Source organism: Clarias gariepinus, chromosome 13 (genome assembly GCF_024256425.1).
Source record: "Clarias gariepinus isolate MV-2021 ecotype Netherlands chromosome 13, CGAR_prim_01v2, whole genome shotgun sequence".
NCBI classification, from domain to species: Eukaryota; Metazoa; Chordata; class Actinopteri; order Siluriformes; family Clariidae; genus Clarias; species Clarias gariepinus.
This window is the reverse complement of record NC_071112.1, coordinates 18246826-18272619: the sequence shown is the minus strand read 5'-3', so window position 1 is coordinate 18272619 and position 25794 is coordinate 18246826. Positions and strand designations below refer to the sequence as shown.

The 25794-nt window shown below is 36.8% G+C and overlaps 3 protein-coding genes across 6 annotated transcripts; 1 reads left to right on the top strand and 2 right to left on the bottom strand.

Moving 5' to 3' along the window:
• Nucleotides 1-26: 26 nt before the first annotated feature.
• aldh6a1 (aldehyde dehydrogenase 6 family, member A1) lies at nucleotides 27-11338 on the bottom strand. The gene is made up of 12 exons (XM_053510524.1): nucleotides 11202-11338; nucleotides 10368-10409; nucleotides 9423-9497; nucleotides 7678-7839; nucleotides 6849-6927; nucleotides 6329-6631; nucleotides 5819-5940; nucleotides 4493-4682; nucleotides 3399-3580; nucleotides 3121-3300; nucleotides 1034-1132; nucleotides 27-531 (listed from the first exon to the last, which is right to left on the bottom strand). Exons 1-12 carry the CDS (start codon nucleotides 11238-11240, stop codon nucleotides 427-429), a joined length of 1578 nt encoding a protein of 525 aa, XP_053366499.1. The 5' UTR covers nucleotides 11241-11338; the 3' UTR covers nucleotides 27-426.
• Nucleotides 11339-11570: 232 nt separating this feature from the next.
• gstz1 (glutathione S-transferase zeta 1) lies at nucleotides 11571-18319 on the top strand. 3 transcript variants are annotated; one of them, XM_053510534.1, is made up of 10 exons: nucleotides 11571-11760; nucleotides 11852-11973; nucleotides 12336-12387; nucleotides 12505-12572; nucleotides 12685-12765; nucleotides 13203-13328; nucleotides 15867-15942; nucleotides 16088-16140; nucleotides 17960-18009; nucleotides 18120-18319. In XM_053510534.1, the coding sequence occupies exons 2-10, from the start codon at nucleotides 11944-11946 to the stop codon at nucleotides 18244-18246; spliced, it is 663 nt and encodes a 220-aa protein (XP_053366509.1). In that variant the 5' UTR covers nucleotides 11571-11760; nucleotides 11852-11943; the 3' UTR covers nucleotides 18247-18319. The 3 variants fall into 3 exon arrangements, with proteins under 3 accessions (XP_053366509.1, XP_053366508.1, XP_053366510.1); XM_053510533.1 differs by having other exon boundaries at nucleotides 11571-11973; XM_053510535.1 differs by lacking the exons at nucleotides 11571-11760; nucleotides 11852-11973 and adding an exon at nucleotides 12138-12238.
• Nucleotides 18320-18515: 196 nt separating this feature from the next.
• On the bottom strand, nucleotides 18516-25138 carry zgc:163014 (uncharacterized protein LOC100038766 homolog). Of its 2 annotated transcripts, XM_053510531.1 has the most exons (13): nucleotides 25026-25138; nucleotides 24766-24942; nucleotides 23739-23844; nucleotides 22824-22937; nucleotides 22513-22629; nucleotides 21759-21933; nucleotides 20357-20479; nucleotides 20073-20260; nucleotides 19766-19962; nucleotides 19552-19643; nucleotides 19413-19467; nucleotides 19190-19287; nucleotides 18516-19061 (listed from the first exon to the last, which is right to left on the bottom strand). In XM_053510531.1, the coding sequence occupies exons 1-13, from the start codon at nucleotides 25085-25087 to the stop codon at nucleotides 18775-18777; spliced, it is 1791 nt and encodes a 596-aa protein (XP_053366506.1). In that variant the 5' UTR covers nucleotides 25088-25138; the 3' UTR covers nucleotides 18516-18774. The 2 variants fall into 2 exon arrangements, with proteins under 2 accessions (XP_053366506.1, XP_053366507.1); XM_053510532.1 differs by lacking the exon at nucleotides 22824-22937.
• Nucleotides 25139-25794: the final 656 nt, after the last annotated feature.

Below are 25794 nucleotides of genomic sequence, written 5' to 3'. Positions count from 1 at the left end.
AGCCATGAAACAAATCTCAACAAAAGTTGATCATTGAGCCTTTATTGTACAGTATGTAACAGAACATCTGTGCTTCATTATGAGGTAATGTGGGAGAACTGATATGATAAAATTGAAAATAATTAATGCTTTTTTTGTAATCTGTCTGTAGTCTTTAGTGTAAAAGCTGTTGTAGATGAAATTATAGTGGATAAATACTATTAATATTTGTGGTCATTAACAGGGGGAAAGCAAACAGGGCCATGGAAAAAAATGCTGCAGTTTTGGACATGCTGTAGTATAGTCAATTATAAGTGGAACATCGTCACTGGTTACCATATTTTATCGTCACTGGTTATATTTCTATATTAGCAAATTATTTTATATCCATCTATACAGTATGTTCTATACTTTAGCGACTTCAACATCTAGTTGGATTATTGCAATTTAGCGTCCCATGGTTGGCATGGTAACTGCTGGAGTTTTAACTGTAGCATCCTCTGCCTTCCACTGTGAAGTAACTGTCTTGATCTGTGTGTAGAACTGGATGCCCTGCAATGGCAAGACAAAATGCTCATACATAGTTTTTAAAACAGAGTTTAAAAACAAAAAAAAAAAAAAAAAAAAAAACAATCTAAATCTAATTGAGATGGTTTTGGATGACTTGGACTGGAGAGTAAAAGAAAATAGGGCAATAAATACTCAAAACCTCTGGGAACTCCTGCAAGATTGTTGGAAAACCATTCCGAATGACTAACTCATACAGGCAATTGAGAGAATGGCAAGAGTGTACTTAGCTGTCATCAAAGCAAAAAGGTAGCTACTTTGAAAAATCTAAAATAGTAAACATATTGTGGGATATTTATCACATTTTTGATTACATTATTTCATATTTGTTCTGTAATATTTTTTACATCATTTACATACAAATGCTGAAAACAATACAAAACAAAGAAAAAACATTCACTAAAAATACTACTAGATACTGTATACCATGATCCCCCCACCCCAAAAGTGAGGCATTATCTGGATTTAGCTTTTAAAATGGACTTACTTGTTTGCCATAAAAGTTGGTATCACCCCTGAAAGAGGCCCTAGAGCCAGTGAAGGAGAACATGGGTAGTGGAACAGGAATTGGTACATTGACTCCAATCTAGAATAGGAAAACACATATAAAAAACAGCAGTAAGAATCAGAAATTATATTAACCATTAACCCCCCTACCCCGATGCCCTGAGGCTGCCCCTGCTCCCTTGCCGTCTGAGTTGCCCCAGACACTCACACACCAATGCCAGTTAAGCGAACAACTCAATGCAATGCAAATATGACTCCCTCCCACTTCCACAGCTGGATGTTGCACAGAACACAAAATTGTCCCAGTCCCCAAGTGGGGAAAAAAAAAAGAATGGCTGCTAAAACCAAAGATTAGCACCTGAACAGCTGGGCAATCATCATGTTCACACCACCAACCTACCTTAGATCAGAGCATCTGTCAAAATCAATAAAATAGCAACAACACCCAGATGTATGGCAGCTTTTTCAGTTGTTTTTCCTTTTACCACTTGTTTGTTTGAAAACTGGTGTAGTCAGTACTTAGAGTTAAACCTCAATTTACTTAAAGTGGAAACTGTTTTAACGTTCAGGACATAAAACTATATATTGCTGCTGAGCCTTGACTGCTGTGTATGGAAAGTGCTGAACAACCAGCTCATTCAGCAACACGACAACACAAAGCCGAAAGCCACGATCATTTTTTTGTGTACCCGCTGAGAAAAAAAGCAACGTATGTAGAGGGTAACTAAACATAACATTTTGTTGGGGCGGGTAAATACTGGAAATTGGCACGGCTTCTTGAAATGTCAAAAAAGGCAGTGGGAGCTGTCAAGGTTCGGGAGTGATGAAAGCGAGAAATAGAGACTACAGTACAGATTATGTATTGAGGTTTTATACAAGGCCAGCTCATCACCTTGCCTTGTCCACCATGCGAATCCCAAACACACGACACACCCGTGAGCCACAAACAAACAGGGAGAAGGTGTGCCATTTTTACATAGCCACCAGATCAACAGGTTGCACGGAATCCCTTCTGCATACTGTTTCAGAATCTCCACCTGCATAATATTTCCGAGTAGCACTTTGTTTTGATTAAACAGCACTTATTTGCTGTGAGCTATTTGGAGCCTGAAATGTTGTGAGGTGGCAGTGAGAGTTTTTCCTCTTTGGGTTGTTAGTGAAGGCAAACAAGGTAATCCCTGCTTTGGACAACTTTGTATTTTTTAAGAACATTTGTGTGGCAGATATGGCAGCTGAGGACAGAACGTGGACAGCATGACACTGCCTGCCTTTCTGTGGGTTAGAGGAGAGGCGCCAAAGGGCTTTTACACATTACATTTACATCATGTTCTAATATTGACTCTTGGACAGAGCCTGAAGCGCTGCACCCGAAATGGCTTTCCAAGGAAGTGGTATCACGTACAACACATTTCAATGAATTTTTATATAGTTATTTTTGGTTTTTGGTAAAACCGCACATAATTAATCAAAACGTCTATCTTATGACACTTACACACGCATAAACCATTTTTGATTAAACATGAATCCTACAAGTTTCAGGCTGAAAGGGGAAAAAAAAACAACAAACAATAAGAACCTGTTACCATGTCTTGTCTACTCTTTACTCTAACTAATTAATTACATAATTAATTACTAATTACTAATAATTAACTCTTTGCAGTGTCTAATCCAAATTAAACCTTCTTCATTTCCCCCCCTTCATTTGTTTTGAAAAGTTTTATTCCCTATTTATTTTTATTTTTTTTACTCTTCTTGTTTATTTAAATTTTGTAGGTTATGGGGGAGGGGGGGGTGAGAGGTACTTAGTGCTCCCACATTAATCGGGGAAAAAAAAAAAAAAAGATCTAACCTACAAGCAGATATGGCTTCAGACAGCTGTTGACAACCTACAGCCTTATTTAGATCATATGTTAAATTTATAATCACCTTATTCACGAATGGTTTAGGTAACAAGGATCTCAAAGGATTTGGCATGCTTAATCTTATCCCCTTCCTTATTTTACTAGAATAATATTTTATCCAGGTTTTCACTTTTCTGTGCACTTCTTCCACTACTGTATTCCTCACCTGGCCAACATCCACCTCATGGGTGTACTTGCGAGCTACAGCACCATTGGTGGTAAAAATGGCTGTTCCATTTCCGTATGGGTTCTTATTGATGATGCTGATGGCTTCATCCAAGGTGTCAACTTCTAAGACCACTAGGACAGGTCCAAAGATCTCTTCCTTGTAGCACTGCATATCCGGCTGGACATCAAAGAGAGGGAAACCAGCAAGTTGTTGAAAACCAGTCACAGTTTAACTGTTAGTTCAGATTTTTATAATAAAATTAATGAGTAACTCACTGTGACATTACTGATGATGGTGGGCCCCACAAAGTTGCCATTCTCGAAGCCCTTAACTTTCACATTCCTGCCATCGAGAAGCAGTGACGCACCCTCATCCACTCCACTTTGGATGAGTCTGTTCACACGGGCTTTGGCCTGAGGGGTTATCAGGGGTCCGATATCTGCACCCGGTTGGTCACCTAGCACCAAAAAAAACAGCATGAATAGATGAATGAACAAATAAATGAATAGAGTGTTGCAGTGTTCAAATACCCTCGAGAGATGGATAGGCCCTGAAATGTAACTTTGCAAAGTTAAAGTAAAGGATTAAGGTGTGTCTATAACTGTCCCCAACATATGATTTACTGCACCAAGGCGCTTACTCTAAAGGCTGTTTCTGGGGTTTAGCTGGGTTACCGCAGTGCAGTACAGGGTTTCTGGCTACAGTGAATTTCATTTTTTATATTTCATCTTTTAATTTGGCCTGCTTGTGTTGCTTTCATGTGCCCATACCGCAAAAAAAGCGTTTCAAGTTTGTGGCATGAGCAAAAAACATGTGCTTCTCTGCTTTGGCTGTCGTGAAAGTGCAGCTGGCAAAGGTGCGGTCATGAAGGCTTGGGTGGTCTACTGGAATGCAACAAGACGGATAAAACTCATGGCATGAAGAGATGATGACACAGAGAGCAGCGTAATGAAGGACTGAGAGCAGATAAACGAAATGCTAGTTACAGAGAAAAGCAGAAAACTGACGATCAGTGTCAATCATCCGTCCTTTAGCCCCCATAGTGTCTTTCCTTTTTACTGCATCATTTATGAATGAATAAATGAAAGTCCTATAATTACACAGAAATGGACAAAGACCATGGAGACACACAAGAAGACAATAGCAAATACCAAAAGTATAACTTGATTAAGATAGCCAATTAAGCATTAGTTGGCAAACCAGCACCTCTATCTGTATAGTCCACTAAATAGCCATATCTATAACTGGATTTAAATTCAAAGTGGATGTTTAGACCACATTATCTATTCATTCTGAAAAACTGACCCATGTTCAGTTAAATATCTGAATACTATCACTTTCTGTCTAAACAGAACCAACATTTGCATACCAGCACTGACATGCAGGTTCTTGGCGCGCTCTACCAGTTCAGGCAGCCAGCTGCGAGCTTCTCCCACCAGGATGGCAGTAGAAAGAGCCATGCACCTTTGGCCAGCTGCTCCAAATGCAGCACCCACCAGCTGGTTCAGAGTGTTCTCTTTATTAGCATCGGGCATTATCACACCATGGTTCTTCGCTCCCTGGACATAAGTACAGGACATAAAGAATATCAGTTCTGCAATGAGTCTTAGCACAGGAATCTATAAGAAATAAATGACATACAATGACATGTAATAATCTTGTATTTTTAAGCCAGGTTTAGCTTAATTTGTCTTTGATCCTTACCCTTCTCTTGTATGTACATACACATTTTGTATATAGGCTACATAAAACACACAGTATATATAGAAAAGAAATACAAGAGAAATGTTGGTGTGTGTATACATCACACACACCCTTTTTTCATATGTAACAGACATTTAGTGACTTCTGCGATTTCTGTTCATCAGTTTCTTGCAGTATTAAAATTACTTACATTAACCTTCACTCCATTCATTCCACTGGCTAAAGGCATTTTAAGTTTGAGTACAAGCTTGAAGATTCATTTCATATCTAATTCTGCCATCTACTGGCTAGAAACTATACATTTACAGTAGATTACCATAATTCATATGGCTCCTTTATATTAGAAATACTATATTATTGTATTTTTCATGCAGAGTAGCCATGTTTTACAAATTTTGGGTCATCTCAGCTCACCTGATTCAAATTATTAGCGAACTCTCAAACCTGAGTAAGGTTGCACACAAGGGAGAAACACTGATTTATGCAGTGGGGGCATGTGTGTTTGTATTAATCTTAAACTGCATGTAATGAAAAAAAATATTTTGCCACAAAAGTGTGATGCGACAGTTAATCACTAATGAACAGCTCCTCAAATTGTATCAGCTTAGTAGTCTACCGTCATACACTTTTTATTTTTTGCTGGCTTAGAATTGTGAGCTCAAAGTTCATAAAGTTTACACAGCTCATGCCTCAACACTTTGGCGTTTCCGCCAGATGAATTTTATTCATATTTGGCCCGACCACTGCTTTAGCTGTAAAAGCAAAAATGCTTTATTTTTGCCTTCCATTATATCAACCTACTGAAAGAAATGCAAAAAAAAAATCAAAACTACAAATGTTGAAAATAGATCCAAGACAAACTGACTAAATTCAGGTAATTGGCTATAATCGTGCCAGATCAACCAAAGCTAAATAGGCAAAGGAGTTTCTGCTTCATTTCAGGACTTTAATAACGTGACTTCCTCTGAAACAAACGTTACGCAACACTTACCATGTTGGACTGAACTCTCTTGCCATTTTTAGATCCTCTCTCGTAGATGTATTCTCCTGCCTGGTTGGAGCCCACAAAACTGATAGCTTTTATAGCAGGATGATCACAGATGAAGTTCACAGCTGTGACAAAAAATAAATAAAGAGAGACCAAGCAAACAAGGTAAAACTATTTGTCACATGGACTCAAATTCTACAATAGAACACAGTCTATCTGCTCATACACCTTTAATTAGTGCATGAGGTTTAATTACTTTTCCATTACTCCACAGATTTTTAGTAACTGGGCAAGCAGGATTTTAAAGGGTTATAAGTGCAAGTGGATAATATAATTTAATATTATAAAAATGTATTAATTATAAAAAAATATTAATTAATTATAAAATTATATACACTAAACTATCCTAACACCAAGAAATCGAAAGCTATTCTAAACACTAGCATAGTTTACTGTTTTTAAGTCAGAACAATTACATAAGAAACAAGCAAATTGCCCCAATGCATTTTATACCATCATGCTGGCCATGGATAACATTGAGGGTTCCATCTGGAGCTCCAGCATCCTGCAGCAGTTTAGCTAGCATCATAGCACACCCAGGCACACGTTCTGAGGGCTTCATTAGGTACGTGTTCCCGCACACCATGCCCATAGGGAACATCCAGAGTGGGATCATGGCAGGAAAGTTGAAGGGTGCAATGCCAGCACAGACGCCAAGGGGCAGGCGATATGTGTAGGTATCCATGTCTTTGGTGATGGAGGGCAGAGTCTCTCCCAACATAAGGGAAGTGACGCTACATGCGTGTTCTACCACCTCTGGAAAGTGAAATATAGAGGAAAAATTTGTAACAGCATTGGTTAACATGTTGATGCCTGAAAGGACCACATTTTGTTTGGGTTTCAAAAATATTCAAAGGCCAAAATTGAAACCCAGGTTCCCCTACAGTATAATACACATGAAGGAAGAATTATACAGTAAATGCATCTTCTATTTAATTGACTTGCATTTGGAAAGATGATCCTCAATACTTACGTAAACCCCTAAACACATCTCCCTCAGCATCTGCCAGTGTTTTCCCCTGCTCCAGAGTAATTAGTTTAGCCAGCTCTTTCTGCAACATGACACAGCAGCACAAATGTGTAAAACACTACTATTTAAGCTAGCATACAATAACTGTCCAAGATTAGAAACCCTCAGGTAGTTCTGTAATAAGGAAAAGAAATCGCGATTCTTTTGTGTGGCGAGTCACGCATCACCACATGGACTACACATTTTTTTTTTTTTTTTTTTTTTTTTACAATTTTATATTTATCATACAGACAAATCGGTCGATCACCCAGTGACCAAAATGGGCTGGTTTTCAGGTTGATTAGCCATGATCAGTGATACAAACGATTCTATACCAAGCACAGAACCTTCTAAGTTGTGCAACAGAAAAGAATTTTTATTAGTTTGAACTATTTATATATTTTCATCCTGTGTGGCTGGAGTGAATTATATGTTCAGAAATTAAGTTTGTTTAAAATAATTATTGAGAATGACATAACAGAGATATGTGCTACTCGAGAAAAAAATGCATTTTTGCTTAATTTTTTTAAGTGACATGTTAAACTCTTGTAAGTTAATTTGTGTTGTTTAATTGCTACCCCTGGTTTTTAAATGAGAAAAAGAATGTTATGGTATGGAATGGGCTACATTTAATTAAACATTTTAATTTAGATTTAAATTTGATGACAAAATTGGGGGAAATCGAATCGGACATTTATAAACTCGCGATACTTATAGAATGACAATTTTAATTGGATCAGCACCTAATCGGAAGTACTGTTAAGGTCTGTAGCATTACACAAAGATAACTTACAATGTTGTCTTTAATGAGCTGCTGGTAGCGGAGGAAAACCTGCTGACGGGTTAAAATGGAAGTCTCAGACCAAGAGCGATAGGTCCGCGAGCATGAGTTCACAGCAGCCAACATCTCCTCCTGTGTGGCTTTAGGGACCCGGCCGATCACTTCGTTGGTGGCCTGAGCAGAGGTAAGAAATAGAACTTGTAAAATTACAGAAGAGAATCCTTAAAAATCTACTCTTTAAAAGTCAGTCCCAAAAGATCTAGCCAGCTAATTTTCATTTAGAACTGATGAACAATGATACTTTATTCTCCAGAAACAAATCTGTCCAGCATTAACAAACTTAAATATACAGACAGCCTAACAAACAAAAAAAAAATACCCAGCATTACAACACCAGGTATATCAGGACAAGCATTTCAACTCTCTCACAACTACACTACTTGGAAAAAAGTAAGTACGCCCCTGACCATCAGAACAAAAAGTGCATTTTGAACATCCTGTCCCGGGTTTAGTCCCCCTTTCTATGTTATGATGTTATAATAACCTTCATTTTTCTGTGAAGGCTTTCCGCTAGATTCAGGAATGGTAGCTTTGGGAATTTACCCAGTCAACCACAAGAGAACTAGCTAGGTCTGGCACTGATGTCAAGGAATAAGGCCTGGTGTGCTGTCAAGAAACCATTGTGCATTGTCTTAAACTTAGTTTTAACCTTAACTATAATTTATTTACCACCAATGTGGATATGAACATACTGTATTACTACCATAAAAGACACTGTCTAGCAAAAAAATAAAATTAAATAAAAAAAATTAATGATAATAAAAATGAAAACACCCAAACTGAGATTTCTTTTGTTCATTCACCTTTATGTTTGAAAATACAGCATCCATGTCTTTGGTGATGGAGGGCAGATTCATGTGTGAAAAAATATTCCTCATGCTCCCAGAACCACTGGAACATGCCTTTGCCATCAGGGAAGACCAACTCCAAGGACTCGCATTCTCTTCACATTGTGTGCATATGGAAATTATCTTACTTTTACTATTAAACATACCAATGGTTTTTACTGTTGATTTTTTTTTTACCATGCAACCAGTTTTAAGACTGATCTCCAGCCATGTTTTTCCCCAACCACATTTCTACCACAAAGTTGATGGTTTAGCTTTTTTAATTCTTTTTTTTTTTTTTTTTGATGATTTGATTTAAGCTTTTTTTTTTTTTGATCCCTCCAGGTTTTGATAATGTGTTAAAGGGTTCTTAACCCAGTTCCAGTGATCAAATCTCCTTAGTGGTTATCTTTGCTTGATTCAGCTTATAAGCCCTTCTAAAATGAAGATCTTTTTTGGCCAGAAAGTATATGTATTTAAAATATGTGGGGACCTGAAAATGTCCACGATTAAGTATTCAGGATAGCGATAAACACTTTAGTAACACTAAACCAAACATATTACACTTTACTAATGCCTGTTAAACAGTACTTCAGACCTTATCAAGAAAGTGTAAAGTATGTGCACAGAGCAAAGACCTTGTTACTGGTTAACCAGGCAAAGTACACCTTGAGAATTAAATTTATATAGGATTTACACCAAACTCCTCTTCTATAAATTTTAAGTGTATTATGATTTTATTAGCTATACAGACAATTGTATTACAGGACATAGACATATCACGTATTGTTTATTATTGGGCTTCCTCGTATGTATCTGCAAATGTAGAACTATAAGTCTGATGTGTTTTACGATGTATACTGTACTTACAGGATTGTGAATGTCTAGCCATTCTGAACTCTTGGATTCAACAAACTTCCCATCGATGAACAACTTCGTGGTAGGCTGTGTAAAAAAAGAAGAAAGCAGTGACTGTTACTTTACAAGTCAAACTAGTCCAAGACACAAGTTGACTTTTGACACAAAAAAAGCCTACAGGTGTCTTAGGTTAGATAAGTGATTGGAATACTGGAATGACACACCAGCACCTCAGGAAACACAAGCGGCTATGCACAAACTGAAGAAGGTACAATTTCAGATAAAGTCAAGAAATATCATTGTGTGTAACCATACAGTTATTAGTAAAAAAATTAATCAAGGTTTACATGCTACATTACTTTAGGGAGGATAACAAAGCCTGATGTGTATCCACTTCACTCGATAAATTAGAGCAGCAGAAGTAATAATAATATTAATATTAATAATGGTCACAAGTCATAATTCAGCATGGAGCAATGGCAGACTTTATCTTAAAACATACACAATGGAAACATGTTAGAGTGATAGGAAATCAGAGAGGATTTGCTGTTTGGGGGAAAAAACATCACTAAAGCAGGGATGCATTCTGTTTGTGGCAAAGTACATTTTATGTGACTCACTGATTTACATTAGATTTAGATTAGATTAACTGATTTGCAATGAATAATGCAAGGTCATGTTATTTTGTTAATTAGATGCTATAATAAGATGTCTTGGAACAATCTTTAAATAATAGTTATAATAATAAGAATAAAGCACAGTTAAGCTAAAAAAAATAAATAAAATAAATCACTGGTGAAACACCAAGTTTACTTTGGTCAATGAAAAAGCTCATTGAGCCATTGGAAGCCGAGAACAAAGGCTTTGAATATTGAGCCAAGTCAAATGATTTAATATCCACATTAAAAAAAAATCTTATAGTTATGCAGTCCTACTGTACGTGTGTTAATAACTCACCACCGAAGAGGAGTAACACCTGTGTCCCAGCTGAAGAAGTACCTGTGTTAATGTAATAACATTTTGAGGAATTAATCGCAGACAGGGAGTACAGAGTCAAATAAAACACTGAACATTTAAGTAAACAATCTTTTATATTGTACTGTAGAAATCTTGTTTTGGTCTAAAATGTATTCCTTATTTGTTTGCGCTGGGAAAACTTTATTTTGTATTTCTCGCTTCATTAGTTTCGTAGTTAAAGTCAAGGATAAAACAAGAAAGGGGAATTTAAATGGACCTGAATGTGACACCTGGGCAGCACGGTGACGTAAAGGGTTAGCATTGTGCCCTCGCACCAGCAGGGTTGAGGGTTCGATTCCTGCCTCAGGTCTGCATGGTGGGTTTCCTCCCACAGTCCAAAGACATTCAGATTAGGCTAACTGGAGTTCCCAAATTGCCCGTAGTGTGTGTGTGTGTGTGTGTGTGTGCGCGCGCGCGCGCTTGTGTCCGGGGTGTACCCCGCCTCATGCACAAACTCCCCTGATACAGACTCCAGACACCACGCGACCTGTAACAGGATAAGCCTTATAGAAGATGAAAGATGTGATGTGATGTGATAGAAATGCAGGGTTTTATCCTGAAACCATCTCAGACATGAGTGTGTGTCATTGGTCAGGTCATGTAAATCATCAGCAGGTGCCGCTCAGGTGCAGCAGGCGGAGCGGGTACACGCGCTACAAACCAAGAAAGTACTGAAACAGTAATCCACCTCTATAAATTGCGGTGAAGGAGGTCACTTTGCGTTGCAAATCTTTGCCCTTTGTCTCTATGTTTTACTCGGTTTGGTTTTCTTACCCTCTTCTTTAGGAGAGAACGCGCTGTAGCCGCTGCCATGACAGAACTCAGAGAATCGAGGCCGTAACTCTGCCTGAAGCAATAATTTAAGTCAAGGTGGTCAGCCTGAGTGTGCACCCTGTTAAACTTCTAACCAACAGCAGTGTCGGAATGAGGCGGGGTCACAAGGGGTACGACGACTAATGATTGGTCAAGAACCATCTACACCCACAAAGTACGAGAAATGATTGGCGAAGCCGCTGGAAACTTGAACCAATAGCAACGCGAGTCGTTGCGAGATTCTGGACAGAGTAAGAACACTGGCAATGATTGGTCTTAGTAAAGGGGTCCTAGGACGCGAGTGAATAAAGGGGTGATTGGGTTCATTTGAATACAGAAGGCGAAATGATTGGAATCGACTGTATCCCGACTCCAAGGACTAGGAACTGAAAGAGTCGATTTTACTCAAAGGAGTCGGTACATGCTTTCTAACGCAGTGATCAAAGAATCGACACTTTTCAGGAGCGAGTGAAAGCTTTCCATCACGTGGAGCAAATGGTGCGCTGCAACACAGCCGATTGTAAAAAAATAATAATAAACTGTATTTGTAAGACGTTGATAAGTGTGCACTGTATGTGCACAGGTGGTTTAAATAACATTTTGTGATCTAGTATCCTGGTCAGCCACGGAGTATTGCGTGGTGGTTAATGAGTGAAGTTATTTTGGATTGAAGCTTGAATCAGTCGCACCTCAGCTCACAGAAATGCGAACATCCTTTGCATGTTTGATGAAGGTAATTTCATAATGTACAGTACTGTGCAACAGTTGCTTAGCTTTTGTTCAGTTGCAAAAAAAATCAAAAAAAAAAATCCTCGAAAGTCTTGATCATCTGAAATAAATAAATAAATAATCCGAAACCTGCTTAGTCATGACGTTGAAGTGAGAGGAGGATGTTTTAGGAGTTCTCTCATTGGCTCTTTGGCGAGAGGATTTTACTCCCTAAAAACTTTGATCACAACGTTACGTGTCTGTATAATACCATGGCGACTCGAGGAAAGGTTTGACTGTTTGCCCCACGAATGCATGTCGATCTTTAACTCTTTTCACTATGTAAAAAGTTTATTTACTTGAATTACCGCGTTTCTTCTGTTCCAGCCCGTGCTCCATGGCTATTTCAGAAGTTCTTGCTCTTATAGAGTGCGGATTGGTAAGATGTCATAAGTGTTCTGACCACTAAATACTGAACTTCTCAATATGCGCATGCTCACATGCTTCTAAACGAAACCTTCTCCTGTTTAACATCCGTGTATTACAATCTCACTAGCTTTTGCCCTGAAGGGTATTGAATATGATCAAGTGCCAGTCAATCTCGTCAAGGATGGAGGCCAACAGGTAAACCCACAGGTTACTGTGTTTGTACTGTGCAGTTCTTAAAAATTTCTAAGATTAAATAGTTTGTAGGTGAAAAGTCTTTGATGTAATTTATAGTTTGTATGTATTTCAGCTGACAGATCAGTATAAAACAGTCAACCCAATGCAGCAAGTCCCTGCAGTCACCATTGATGACATCACCTTGTCTCAGTCAGTAAGTAATAATATTAATAATAAGAATACTTTTCATGGATGTCATGCGTAGTGTATAGTACCTTTTATTAACTCATGCAGGTTAATATATATGATCATACAAATAAAATATATTAAAGAGTAACTAAGGATATGTGAAACAAAACAAACAAAAAAAAAAGTAGAAATAACCAAAAATGCAATATAAAAAAAGAAAGAAATCATTTAGATGAAATGGTGACCTGCATCAAAGCTTTATACTGTAATTCTTTAGAAGGCTTTATCTTGGCTGCAGATCTGCCACCCTGAGAGGAACACCAGTCTGTTTCACACTCATTTGCAAACATCGTAAATTGTCAAACAGCAGCCAAGCTTTATGAACTGTAGAGCAAGGAAAAGCAGACAGTTTTATGTTTATCTAAGTTCCAGTCAAACACGCTGTCGTGCCTCTGCCTCTAGCTCGCCATCATCCAGTACCTTGATGAAACTCGTCCCAAGCCACGTCTTCTCCCTGCTGACATAAAGCAGCGAGCCCAAGTGCGTATGATCTCTGATCTCATCGCCTCTGGGATACAGCCTCTACAGGTACGTGTATTTAAATATGTAAATAAAATACTTGCGGGTTTCAATGGAGCGACACAAAGTATTGTACTATATTGCAGCTCAGACTAAAAGGGTAAAAAGTTTGATTCAGACTATACGTTTTTTTTCATCATATCAACAGATTTGTACATGGATTACATTTAACACTGAGTAATAAAAATTTTATACTTTAGGTAATAATAAATAATATGCAGATTGATAATAACCGAAGTGCGGATATTTTTTTTTAAAACCTCTGTTGGTCTGAATGTCTAATCAGCGCTTTCCGTTCAAGACTATTGTCTCCCCAGTCACTGTTGTGCTGGTGTGAATGTGTTACATCAGTTAATTTGTAACTGCGGTGTAAGAAAAAATTGATGCCTCACTTGTGATTTGCATGAAAGAAGTGCAGCATGTAATGATTTTTTCTTTTGTGTTCTGCGGGTGTACCTGGTGCTGGAACAACTTACAGAAGAGCATAAACAGTAGCGTTAGAATATCTGCAAATAAAATTTTGACAATACTTTAAAGATACTCTAAAGAATGTAAAGAATTCTAAAGAATGTAAAGTTTCTTAAAGAGAATCTGTACTTATTACAGCGAGATGCTTATTAAAGAGCTAAGTCTAAACTTTTGATTAAATGCAATCTTACATGACAATACACGTTCACACACTTCTGTCCACACTGTCGACGCTCTGCAAAAATGTCATTTTAAGGTGTTAAAGCATCCACCATACAGCATAGTCCTGATCTGGCTCCATCGGACTCTTACCTGTTTGGTCCCTTGAAAGAAGCGCTACAAGGACGAAGATTCACCTCTGATGAAGAAGTGAAAAAAGCTGTGTCTGAAGACAAGCGGCTCGCAGATAAGCCTAAAACATTTTTGATGAAGGAATGCGAAAACTTTCTTACAGATGGTCTAAGTGTATTGAAGAGGAAGGATATTGTGTTGAAAAATTATGTATTTTCCCTTTCTAAAAGTTAATTAAAATGAATTCTACAGCAAGGATGCGGATCCTTTTTGACCCTCATACCTGTAGTTCAGGAGGCTAGAAAAGAGCATAGTACTGACAGAACAAAATAATAGAAAGAAGGAAAGAAAATTAGAACCAGTGTACAGTGTAATTATTGCATTAAGGATTAAATAGATTAATTTATATATAGCTTGGTGTGTCTATGCTGCAGTGAGACCAGTCACAGACGTTTAAAGCAGCCTGGCATAAGCAAAGTTGTAGGCCATTTGCAGTGTACGTACGTGTTTTAATGAATGGCTGCACAACACGTAACCCAACATGTGCAAATGTTGTGGATATGCAAACGAAAAGATTCTCACATATTTGTTTGACAAACGCCACTCTTTCTCCTGTGTTATTAGGTATGTCTTACTTGCTGGACAAAAAAAATGCTGATATAAGCATATATTCAATTCAATATACAGTTTATCAGTGACACACTTATTTTATGATTTATGCTGTGAATCAATTTTAATACAATTTTCACATTCGTTAAAAAGAACAGAAGAAAAAATTATTTTGATTATAAAAAATTTGGGGAAAAAAACACTTTAACCTATTAGTTAAAGTAGTTTACAGTATTATTATTATACAGTATTATTATACAGTATTATTATTACAGTAGTAATATCATAACCATAAACTCAGTCAATATCAATCCTTGATTTACTTAATAAGCACTTTTTCTTAGTGTGTACATATACAATTTCTTTCTGTAGTCCAGCTGTTGCGATACACTACATGACAGCCCCTCTACCCTAACCATTGTATAATCACCCTGCATAAATATTATTTAAAGGTGAGAGGCCTCATTAACACTGACAGGTGTGTGTGTCTAGTGATGGAATTACCAGACACACACACACACTCATGGACAGTGAATTACTATATAGACCTATAAAATGACCCATATGTAAAGTTGATCTGATAATATCAGAAAATGGCAGAGTTTAGGGTTCTCCTGAGCAGTACAACAGAAATGGTTTTACCCTATTTCTGAAAAATCACAGGTTGATATCCTATGCCAAAAATATTTGAGCCATGGGAGTGAAATGGAATGCTTTTTGCTTTTTTCAACATATGAGATCACAGACACCCAAGATTGGTCAATCACACTGACCAATCATGGGTGTCTGTGATCTCGTATGTTGAAAAGAGCAAAAAGTGTATTCCTCTGAGTCTTTGATGCAGGATTAACACCATTCGGGAATGATGTGGTTGGCCAGTTTCAAATGTCGTGGCAAAAGTATGCCAGTCCTCACCCTTACCAGGTCAAAGCAGTTGCTGATATTTATTTGGCTATACCTAATAAACTGGCGAATCATTGTATATTGCATATTCTACTGCATCACACTTTTATTTGTAACATTTTATTGTTTGTGTCTGGTGCTTAATTTCATTTTGTTCAAAGTCTTATATTAATCAGGTCTGACATTAATTTTCATTGATTTATTATACGAAATAATTACTAATCATTATATTATATACATTATAATCTAAATAATTATATGATAAATTATTTTCAGAACGTTTATGTGATACAGAAAGTTGGTGCAGAAAAGGTACAGTGGGCTCAGCATTTCATCAACAAGGGATTCAAAGGTGAGATTTGACTGTCCTACTACTTATTTCTCCCCTTTTTTTATTTTTAATGTAGACTAAAAAGGTTTGGGGTTAAAGCAATTGAATGTTAATTTCTTAGAGTAACCTGCTCGATTTTAATTACTAGCATGATTTATCTTGGCAGCCCTTGAAACCATTCTAAAGGAGACATCTGGAACGTACTGTGTTGGGGATGAGGTATGAAACATCTCCGTTTAGTGTGCTGGAGTTGAAATGCATCAATGATTATGTAGTGCGAGTCTTCTTTAACTCACGGGCATTTACACTCACTGAGCACACACCCCTTCATCTCCTGTATGCATTCATGCATTGATACAACCATGTAAAATCAGCCAATCGTGGCAGCAGTGCATAAAATCATGCAGGCCAGCAATGTCAGGTAACATTTACATCAACCATCAGAATGTGAGAAATGTAATATCAGTAATATCTGCAGAAACTGACTGATGCAGTCTTGAAAACATTAACCAGCATCTTAATGGAATATTTGCAACATCTTGTGCAATGCATGCGGCAAGGAACTGAGACTGTTTTGAGAGCAAGGGGAGGCTCTATCATCCACTATTAATACAGCATTTTTAAGTTCTTATTATGCCTCATTCTCTCCTATTATGGAAGCAAAGTAATTGAACAGCAGTCAACTTTAGTGACTCACAGCTTGATGATGTTGCATGTATGAAATTTTATATGGTGTATAATTTTCATATGGCCATATAAGAGTTTTAAATTGAAGAAATGGAAAATATTTCTTCAATTTGAAACTCTTAATTTTAAATTCAGTTAAAAGGATGTAAAAATAAAGGGAATATACCACAGAAGTTATGTCATAACGTACTCCAGCACTAAAGCACATCACTGCATCTGTGTAACATGGCCACATGGTTCTCTATGGCCACCATTGAACATTTCATTACTGAAGACTCTAGATGGCAGCAGCAGGATAAAATAACATAGAATGAACAAAAGCATCTTACATGGTAAGATAAATCAAAACCTACCAAGGCTACCTTGCTTTTGCTTCACATTACAGCAAGTTAATAACCACTAACACACACTTATCTGTCTAGAATAAACAAATTTGAAATAATTCTGACAGGCTGAAACAGTTAATTTAAATTTTATTTGTATAGCACTTTTAACAATGGCCATTATCACAAATCAGCTGTACAAAATAAAATAAAAAAATAATGAAAATGTGTATGAATCAAAATGATCAGATTGTCCCTGACGAGCAAGCCGAGGGCAATGGTGGGGATTTGTGCTCACTCAACTACAAGAGCCATCCGCCAGCCAAAGAAAAACTCCCTAATATGGCAATAGGAAGAAACCTTGAGAGAAACCAGAATCAACAGGGAAAACATCCCAATTTAAACAGTCTGCCTGCTTGAATATTAGTTAGCATAAGCATTAGTAGTAAAGCCAGACTATACAACTGGCTGGTAAAACTGGTCTTGCTGAGCAATGCCATAAATAAATGCTGAGATTATGAGAAAAATAAGTCCTACCAGGCCCCATGAACAAAGCAATCATTCAAACATGAACCTCATGAGACAAAGGGTCTGTTCATTAATACAGGAGTGTAGTGGGTGCATGTCTGATGCTCTGTCAATGTGTTTATAGCATTCATTCATTCATTCTTAATTGTTTTATCCTGGTTAGCATCATTGTCACTTAGACTACTACTTGGTTTTATATATACATATATATATATATTTTTTTTTTCTGATTAGAACCAGTTTCTTTAAAATGTTGTGGATAAAAAAGTTGTAGCTGGCAGAATATAAAATCTATCTAAAAAAAAAAATCTGATGCATAGTCATAATGCACTTTAACTTCACACATTTTTATTTAAAATTCAAAGAACTATAGAATGGGGCGAAGTTATACAGACTGCACTGCATACCAAATGTGCTGTATTAAAGGCAAAGTGAGTTAAGCGACAAGATCTGCATTTCTATATGCTTTAAATTCTTCTGCTGTGAAACTTCTGTTTTAGATATCCATGGCAGACATCTGTCTTGTACCCCAGGTCTACAATGCCGAAAGGTATATGGCTTTTAACATAAATCAAATCAGATTAAAATCTAATCCTGCATCAATCCTTATATTAAAAAAAAAAAAAGTGCAGAGCAATGTTAACACCTTTGTTTTTTAAGGTTTAAAGTGGATCTTGACCAGTATCCTACAATCAAGAGGATAAACCAGACACTAATGGAGCTTGAAGCCTTCAAAGTCAGTCATCCATCCTGTCAGCCTGATACACCTGATGACCTGAAAGCATAAACAATTTAAAGCTCCCTGTTAAGTCAGAAGTAGAAAAATGAGATTAAAGCTTTATTAAAGGAGTTTACACCAATCAAGTATCCAGTTTGCTTTTGTCTGTTGCTTTTATTTGCTTCAGAAAAAGTAAAGATTTCATTTAGGTTTTTTTCTCTTTCTTTTTTTGAGAATATTTGTCCAAAATATATGTGCAGATACCAAAAATGACAAACTACACAAACACCTGTTAAATAAAAGGTTAAAAAAAAAAAAAAAATCAAAATGAGTTAGAGGAAAAAAAAAGGTGCCAATATTTATTGGACAAAAAGAACAACCAGTGTTGTTAATTTCTAGACTTGCAAAAAAATAATGGTACTGAAAGTAAAAATCTTAATTTGTATTAGGCAAATTAAACAGTAGCTGCCAAGCAGCTGTTTAAATCTGTAAAATCAACTTTAAAATAAATGTAAAAAAAAAAAAAGTTCCATTTCCTTTTATAAGTGCTGTAAAGGGGGAAAAATACATTTTAGAATAACATCAGTCTCAAGTATCTCAGCCATGCATTGTGATCTTGTGAGTTGCTTTTACATCTAGTCCCTCCTCTTCAGCAGGGATCTTCATGACGCATTTAAATGCATCATCATAAAATGTGCCAGTGCAATCCGAACCCCCAAACACCAAGATGGTGTACTCTATGGAAGGACAGGTATAAAGGCCATCTTCCTGGTCCATTTCATCAGTGTGTGATGGTGCCGTGCCGGTCAGACTGATTAGACTGTGTCCAGCACGAGGCTTTGAGCAGAGCAGCGGACACACCAATGATGTCCAGCAGTTTGTCTCTGTAACAATTTATTCATTTATTTTTACAAAAATCACTTTATTGGCAAACAACCAATTTTAGTATACCACACTATATTCTTTAATAATTATAATAAAAATAATCAATTAATTAATTAATTTAAAAAACCTATATTGAAGAGATGGAGATCTTGTAGTGCTCCTAAAGCACCGCAGCCTCCGCTGATCATCACCCTGTTGTCAGACACGGGCAGAGCAGCATGAAACCTGGCCATGGAAATGGAGGAAAAAGAATTTATAATCACAGTCACATTTTAATTTTACATTCATTTGAATAGGTTTGACAATGTTATATACAGTATAAGTTAATTGAAATCACAGCACACTCTTACCCACGGGCAAGGGGTGGCAAGTTTTCATATTTCACTGCAGTGTATTCCATAAATCCTTTAGCGATAATTTAAACAGTTAGTGCCATTTTTATAATAATTTTTATGTATTTCATTCTTTGAAATAGTGATTTTCCATTACCAAGGTCTAAAATGTGGAGGTCGTTGAGGTAGGCAGCTGTTTTTCTGCCTCCGTATATCACCAGTTTGTCAGCCAGTAGGGTGCTGGAGTGCCTGTTGATAAATATCAAAAGTATGGAGAGGCATGAAAAGCATAATTATGCATATGAACCATTTATTTTTGCCAAAAAGGCAAAAAGCTTGTATTAGATTATAATACGAAATGTCACACTAACCCAAACCTAGGCAGAGGACGCTGCCCTTCAACGATTGGTTTGTACCAGAGCCCATGTTCAGGGTTGAAGATGTAAAGGGCATTACTACAAACTTTGGCTCCATTAGCTCGTCTTTGCTGCAACCCTCCAAATACATACAGCTCACTCTTATAAATACTGCAGCTATGATATGCTAATGATGGGACACTGCCTTTTGCCTGGTTTAAAAAAAAAAAAAATTATATATATAATTAATAAACTACATACATTCACCACTGGTTACTCTACTGAAAACTACACTTAGCTAAATATGTTAACTCAAACTCACTTCGATAAGTTTCCACTTCCATGTCTGTGTGTCCAGGATATATATATTACTATAGCGTTGACCTTCTTTATGCCCACCATATACATAAACAACCTTATTGTCAGGGTCAAAAGCTGCCGATTGGCCTTGAGAGCTGGGAGGGAGTGGCCCAACTGTAGAAGAGTTCATGGGGAACCAAAAATCACCATCTATAGAGACAGACAGAAGGTTAATATTCAATGTCTTAATTGTCTTATGCAAACTTAATAGGAGGTACCTACAGTATACACAACCAGATAACACACCTATCTCCAGCTTCCATATGGAGTCTGTACAGTAGTTTTGGTCTGCAGTCTCACCACCAATCAAAACAGCGGTGTCAGGATCACATAAACACATGGTATGGTTCCAGCGCATTGACGGATGCTCTGGCAAGTTAAAAACAGTACTTCTAAGCACGTCATTAATGTACACACAAAGAACGATCCATCCATCAATTTATTTAATACATCTGGAGGGGCCCAAAAAAATCTTTTGATGAAACATACTACTACACATTGCTGTCATAATTCAATTAGGAGTTTTCAAAAGGTTAAAAATAACTGTAAATGTGTATACATTTTTTGGGCCCCTCTATATATATTGATAACATCTTATCAGTTGGTTCCTGGTGACCAACTGACCGGCCAACCAACCAAATGGGTATATAATCTTAACATTATGCCCAGTCTTTTGTAGGCAGCAAATCCTTTGGGTGTTGTGGGGATGGGGCCTCCATAGATCAGTCTTGTTTGTCCGGCGCAAGCCATGGGTGCAGATTGGGATCTGGGGAATGTGGAAGCTGGGGTGGTGGCCTTGCACCCTTTGTCTGGGATCCATTGTGTAGTGGACTCTGGTGCACTTGGTGTTCTGGTTTCCATCATGGCCAACATTTACTTTTTTGGCAGTTTTTGCTGTTGATCAGCCTGTGGCACAGGTTGTGATGCTGTGACACTTCTGAGATGCTATTGAAGACCAGGTTGCTGTGATAGTCAAGTTTTTCTTATCTCCCCCTTGTCAATACCCCATAGATTCTCTAAGGGGTTCAGGTCAGTAAGACAAATCACAAAGCTGACAAATCACAAGGCACAGTAATATCATGATCAGCAAAACAGTAAGTGATAGTGTTGGAACTGTGTACCACTTTATAGCCACAATTTACCCAACTTATAATGGATACTTTAAGCATAATTATCCACCATGTTATAAAGCACAAATTGTCTCAAAACTAATTGAATAAACACAGCAAAGAGTTGTGTACTTCAGCAGCCTCTCCAGTCACCTGAATCTAGGAAAGGACCCTTGAGATGGTGATGTATGAGAGACTGGGAGAGTGAATGTTCAGGTGACATTTTGCAGCAATTAGCTGATGCAATCATGTCATTATGGGTTATAATCTCAAGGGTATATTTTCACCTTGTAGAATCCATGCCAGGAGGAACTGAAGCTGTTGTGATATTACCCAGCATTAATCTGGTGGTGTAATAACCTAGCCAATAAGGGTATGCTAAAAAATATTTTTTTAACTTTTATTTAAACCATTTTAGTATTTGTCAAAGATTTAAAAAGATTTCAAAATGGACACACCAGACCAGGAGGCTAATAAAGTTTCTTTAGACTAGGGATCAAAAAATGTGTGTTTAAAAAAAAAAAGTAAAAAGTGTTTACCTGCCCGAGAATTCCTTGCCCTTTCAATTTCCGTCCTCTCGTTTTGTGATGTATATATGGTCTGTTTGCACTTCTTGGGGCTTGAATCTTGGCTTGACATCTGCTTTGTTTCTGATCCCTCAGAACTCAAACTATATCCTCTTTTTTGTATCACAGTCTTTTTGGGAGATTTATCCTCCAGACAGTACAGAGAAACATGAAATTAGATATTGGAATAGGTGGCGAGTTTTATTATGAAGGTAATAATTCAAATCCTTGCAATTTATTATGTTGGATCTGGGAACATGGCGTCTGAGTCATAGCCAGAGAATCCAAAATTTTAATTTTGTTACAGTGGCGATCATTATAAACTGTTGCTTAGCCTAATGGATAGGTCATCTGAAGCAAAATGGTAACTTTTTTTTTTTTTTTTTTTTTTTTAATGGATCATACTTTATTTTAAAAGGATAGCCTTTTGTTAGTATGATACAAAATGTTATTAATCTACATCTTACCTCCTGGGCTCTGTAAGCAATCCAAAAAGACAATGCATTTATGGTAATATATTTGCAAAATGTGTTTGTTAAAGTTATATAATATAAATAATTTAATCAATTAAAATTCTTAGATTTCATATATACTAATCCTTTATTACCTCCATGTCAAAACCTTATGGGTTATTTTTTTCTGGTTAATTCTTTAATCTTTACACTAAGAGTTACCAACTGCTTACTTTCTAATTCATAAACAACGAATGTCATTGTGTAGTCCTTACCAAAGCCCAAACTCCTGATGTTCTGAGGCTGATATTTTGAATCTCCCCTTTGCTTGTTTTGAGCTCCACATAACTGTCCTCTGGTGATGTTCTCTGAGATGTTTCTGAGGTGATGATCTTAAGAAGGATATGATCACCATTAAGTAGTTAAATGCATCGTATTATAAGTTAAGTGTTATTAACTTGCCTAAACAATCAAAAAAAATAATTCATATAATAAAACAGTTTTAGCTGCATTTTTATGTATCTAGGAAACAAAATAGGGTAAATTTTTGTTAAACTAGATTTAAATTGAACACGGAGTTCCTCACATTGTTGTTGCTGCTAGCACTGCTCAGAAGGGTCTGGGAAAAATTGGTGGACTGATTGGGGGCTCGTCGTCGCCTTTTCACGAGCGGTGTACTACTAAAAAAGCTGGCTCGCACCTATATTATAAAAGAGATGAGTAGCAACATACTTATGTCATAATGTGAATACTATATAAAGCAATAAATAAAAATGTCTTTCATGCTAAGTGCTATATATAAAAATATAGTGATATGATCGATAGATACCACCAGATCTACATTTTGTGTTTTTTTTTTTTTTTTTTTGCCAAAACACTTGGCTGTTAAATGCGGTTCAGTTTTTCCTGTTTAGGACTTAGCTGCCAGTTTATTAGGTACTACAGATTCTGTAGTGTTAGTTATTTTTTGATGGATGGCTGATAGTGGTTTTTAACTACTAACCAGATGAAATACAGCAGAGGTCACCGACTACTGTTTCACTGCTGAGTGAAAATGGTCCACAATTCAAATAACACCTGGTATAGATCTGGAGTATCACTGACAGGTGTGTAACTAATAAAATAGTCAATGGCAGCAAGTACCAGGCAGTAAGATGTAACAAACAACAACAACAACGTGTATTGTCTATGCATATGGGGCTCAAAACCAGGTCTTTTTTAGACCTTAAATTAAAAGCATGGCAGTATGGTGGCCTAGCGGTTGGCAGTGTTGCCTTGCAACTACCGGGTTCAATTTCCACCTCTGGGTCTGTGTGCATGGATTTTACATGTTCTCTTCATGCTAATTGGGGTTTCCAAATTGCCTATAGGTCCTACCACAGTTGTAAGATGAGAATATGATGGTAATCCATTGGCCTCCACAGTCCCTAGTAGCATTAATTTACAGAGGTGGGAGGCGGGATAAATAAAAAAATAAAAAAATAAATAAAGATGAAAATACCTCTCCACAGACAGTGAGCAACACTTTGGCATATCCACCTCTTCTTGCCTTCGTTGTAGATTCATTTAAAAGACTCCCTGACCAGTCTCCTTGCCACACCAAACAACTTTCAATGTAAAAATAGAAGAAATAAAGATACAGGTAGACATTTGTAAGTTTATCTATAATAAGTGCATTTTGTTCATTATTTACTCAGGGGTGGTAAGGATGTAGGACTACAGATCGGAAGGTCCCAGGTTTAAACCCCACCACCACTGTAGGGCCCTTGAGCAAGGCCCTTAACTCTCAACTGCTTAATGTAATGAGATAAATGGAAGTCGCTCTGGATAAGGCTGTCTGCCAAATGCCATAAATGTACATAGGCCATTCTACAGAAAAGGTGGAATCTGTGTCATAAAAAAAAAAAAAAAATATATATATATCTTATATATTATATAGATATTTATAAATATCTTTCTTTCACACCTAGAATTTTATACTTTGTATATATACACACAAAGTAATCTATATCATACACTCGCAAATATACAGTACACACACAAAGTATGTATATATACACACACAATTATTTTTTAAATACATTTTATAATTTACAGACACTTACAGTAATTATAATCAAATACTATTTTATGATTTCCCTGTTCCTCTTATTTGATAAGATATTGATTTTATTGTGAATCAGATTTGTTTCATGGAAAAATATCTTTAGATGAAAAGTATATGGTTCCACTTCCATGTGTGATCATATTGACAAAAAAAAATTCTGCAGACTTGACCTTTTACAACAACAAAAAAGAAATGCTACAATTAAATATTAAACATTACCGTAAGAAAATTGATTTTATGATTAAAAGTACATACTATATTTATTAAACATACAAGTAATGTGTTATGTTCATTTAAATAATTTTAGCAACAGGAAAAATTAAGGGACAGGACTTTCCACTCTATTTTCTGTAGAATGACCCGTATGTAAATTCACTTGAACAGGTGGGCGTTAGGTGCTTTAATAGGTCCATGTTCATACCTTGAATGAGATGAAAGAATCCCAATTTTCTGTGGTTTCACATCCGGGCTAACAAACACCTCAATTAACACTGTTGTGTCGCAAGAAAATGAGGTCCAGTCTCCCAGACTGAACACGACGAGCTGCCTGGGAAGCGGCAGTGGGATCTGGAGCTGGTAGCTGCTGCGGTTCACGTTACTGAACAAACAGCGGGGAAGAAAGGTCAATGATTCATGAGGTACTTTCAATTAAATCTTTCAAAACTTAAAAGACAATGTCACCTGATAAATTGACGAGGTGCTTCGTGTAAGGACCACAACGCATAAAAGTGTGTTTTCCCCATGCTTCTCCTAAAAAAATAAAATAAAGCTAACAAATTAAAACACGTCACCCCCGCGCAGGCTCGCTTCTCCCGCGCTTAAATTGAGTTCATTCAGAATCGCTGGCAGCAATTAAGGTCCCGCCCCTTTTGCACCACGTGATGCAGGGTACCCATTCATGCATCTTGGGTAAATATATTAATTTGAGTGTGGAAATGCTGTAGTTAGTAAATACAAAACTGTTGAAATGGCAGTAGGAATAAGATGAGGCTTCATTACGTTAAAACCTGAATTAAATTCCAATGTAGAAAAAAACTGCTTTTTTTTCTTCCTATCTGAAAAACACCCCAAAATGAGGCAATATTTGATATTTTTAATCTATTTCATTAGCGTTGCCTAAAGTATAACTTAAAAACTTTACAATACATCAATACAGAATGTTTTTTTATTACTCTAGATTTTATAATAAACAAATAAATTATAAATTATGTATGACAACTTTTGAAGTGGCTCATATGTGGCTTCATTGTGGTATGTCCTATGTATTATTAATCTTTTTATATTTGGGTTATTCTACAAAAATGGTGAAAAGTGCTGTCACTTAGTTTTGCTGGTGCTGCTCATAAAGTTTAAAACTAAGTTGTTGTTATTAAAGAAGTTCTAGGTGTGAAAGAAGAAATATATTTCAGGAGATTTTTATAACCCAAATTCCACCCTTTCTATAGAATAA

Coding starts and splice junctions, on each gene's coding strand:
- aldh6a1 (XM_053510524.1), bottom strand. CDS start 11,240: ATGGCAGCGGCTACAGCGCGTTCTCTCCTAAAGAAGAGG. Junction 4,683..5,818: donor AGAGAGTTCAGTCCAACATG/GTAAGTGTTGCG, acceptor ACTTATGTCCAG/GGAGCGAAGAACCATGGTGT. Junction 3,301..3,398: donor CCATCATCAGTAATGTCACA/GTGAGTTACTCA, acceptor TTTGATGTCCAG/CCGGATATGCAGTGCTACAA.
- zgc:163014 (XM_053510531.1), bottom strand. CDS start 25,087: ATGGGGAAAACACACTTTTATGCGTTGTGGTCCTTACACGAAGCACCT. Junction 20,261..20,356: donor CATATGGAAGCTGGAGATAG/GTGTGTTATCTG, acceptor CTGTCTCTATAG/ATGGTGATTTTTGGTTCCCC. Junction 19,288..19,412: donor TTGCCACCCCTTGCCCGTGG/GTAAGAGTGTGC, acceptor TTCCATGGCCAG/GTTTCATGCTGCTCTGCCCG.
- gstz1 (XM_053510534.1), top strand. CDS start 11,944: ATGCGAACATCCTTTGCATGTTTGATGAAG. Junction 15,943..16,087: donor CATCAACAAGGGATTCAAAG/GTGAGATTTGAC, acceptor TTATCTTGGCAG/CCCTTGAAACCATTCTAAAG. Junction 16,141..17,959: donor CGTACTGTGTTGGGGATGAG/GTATGAAACATC, acceptor CTTCTGTTTTAG/ATATCCATGGCAGACATCTG.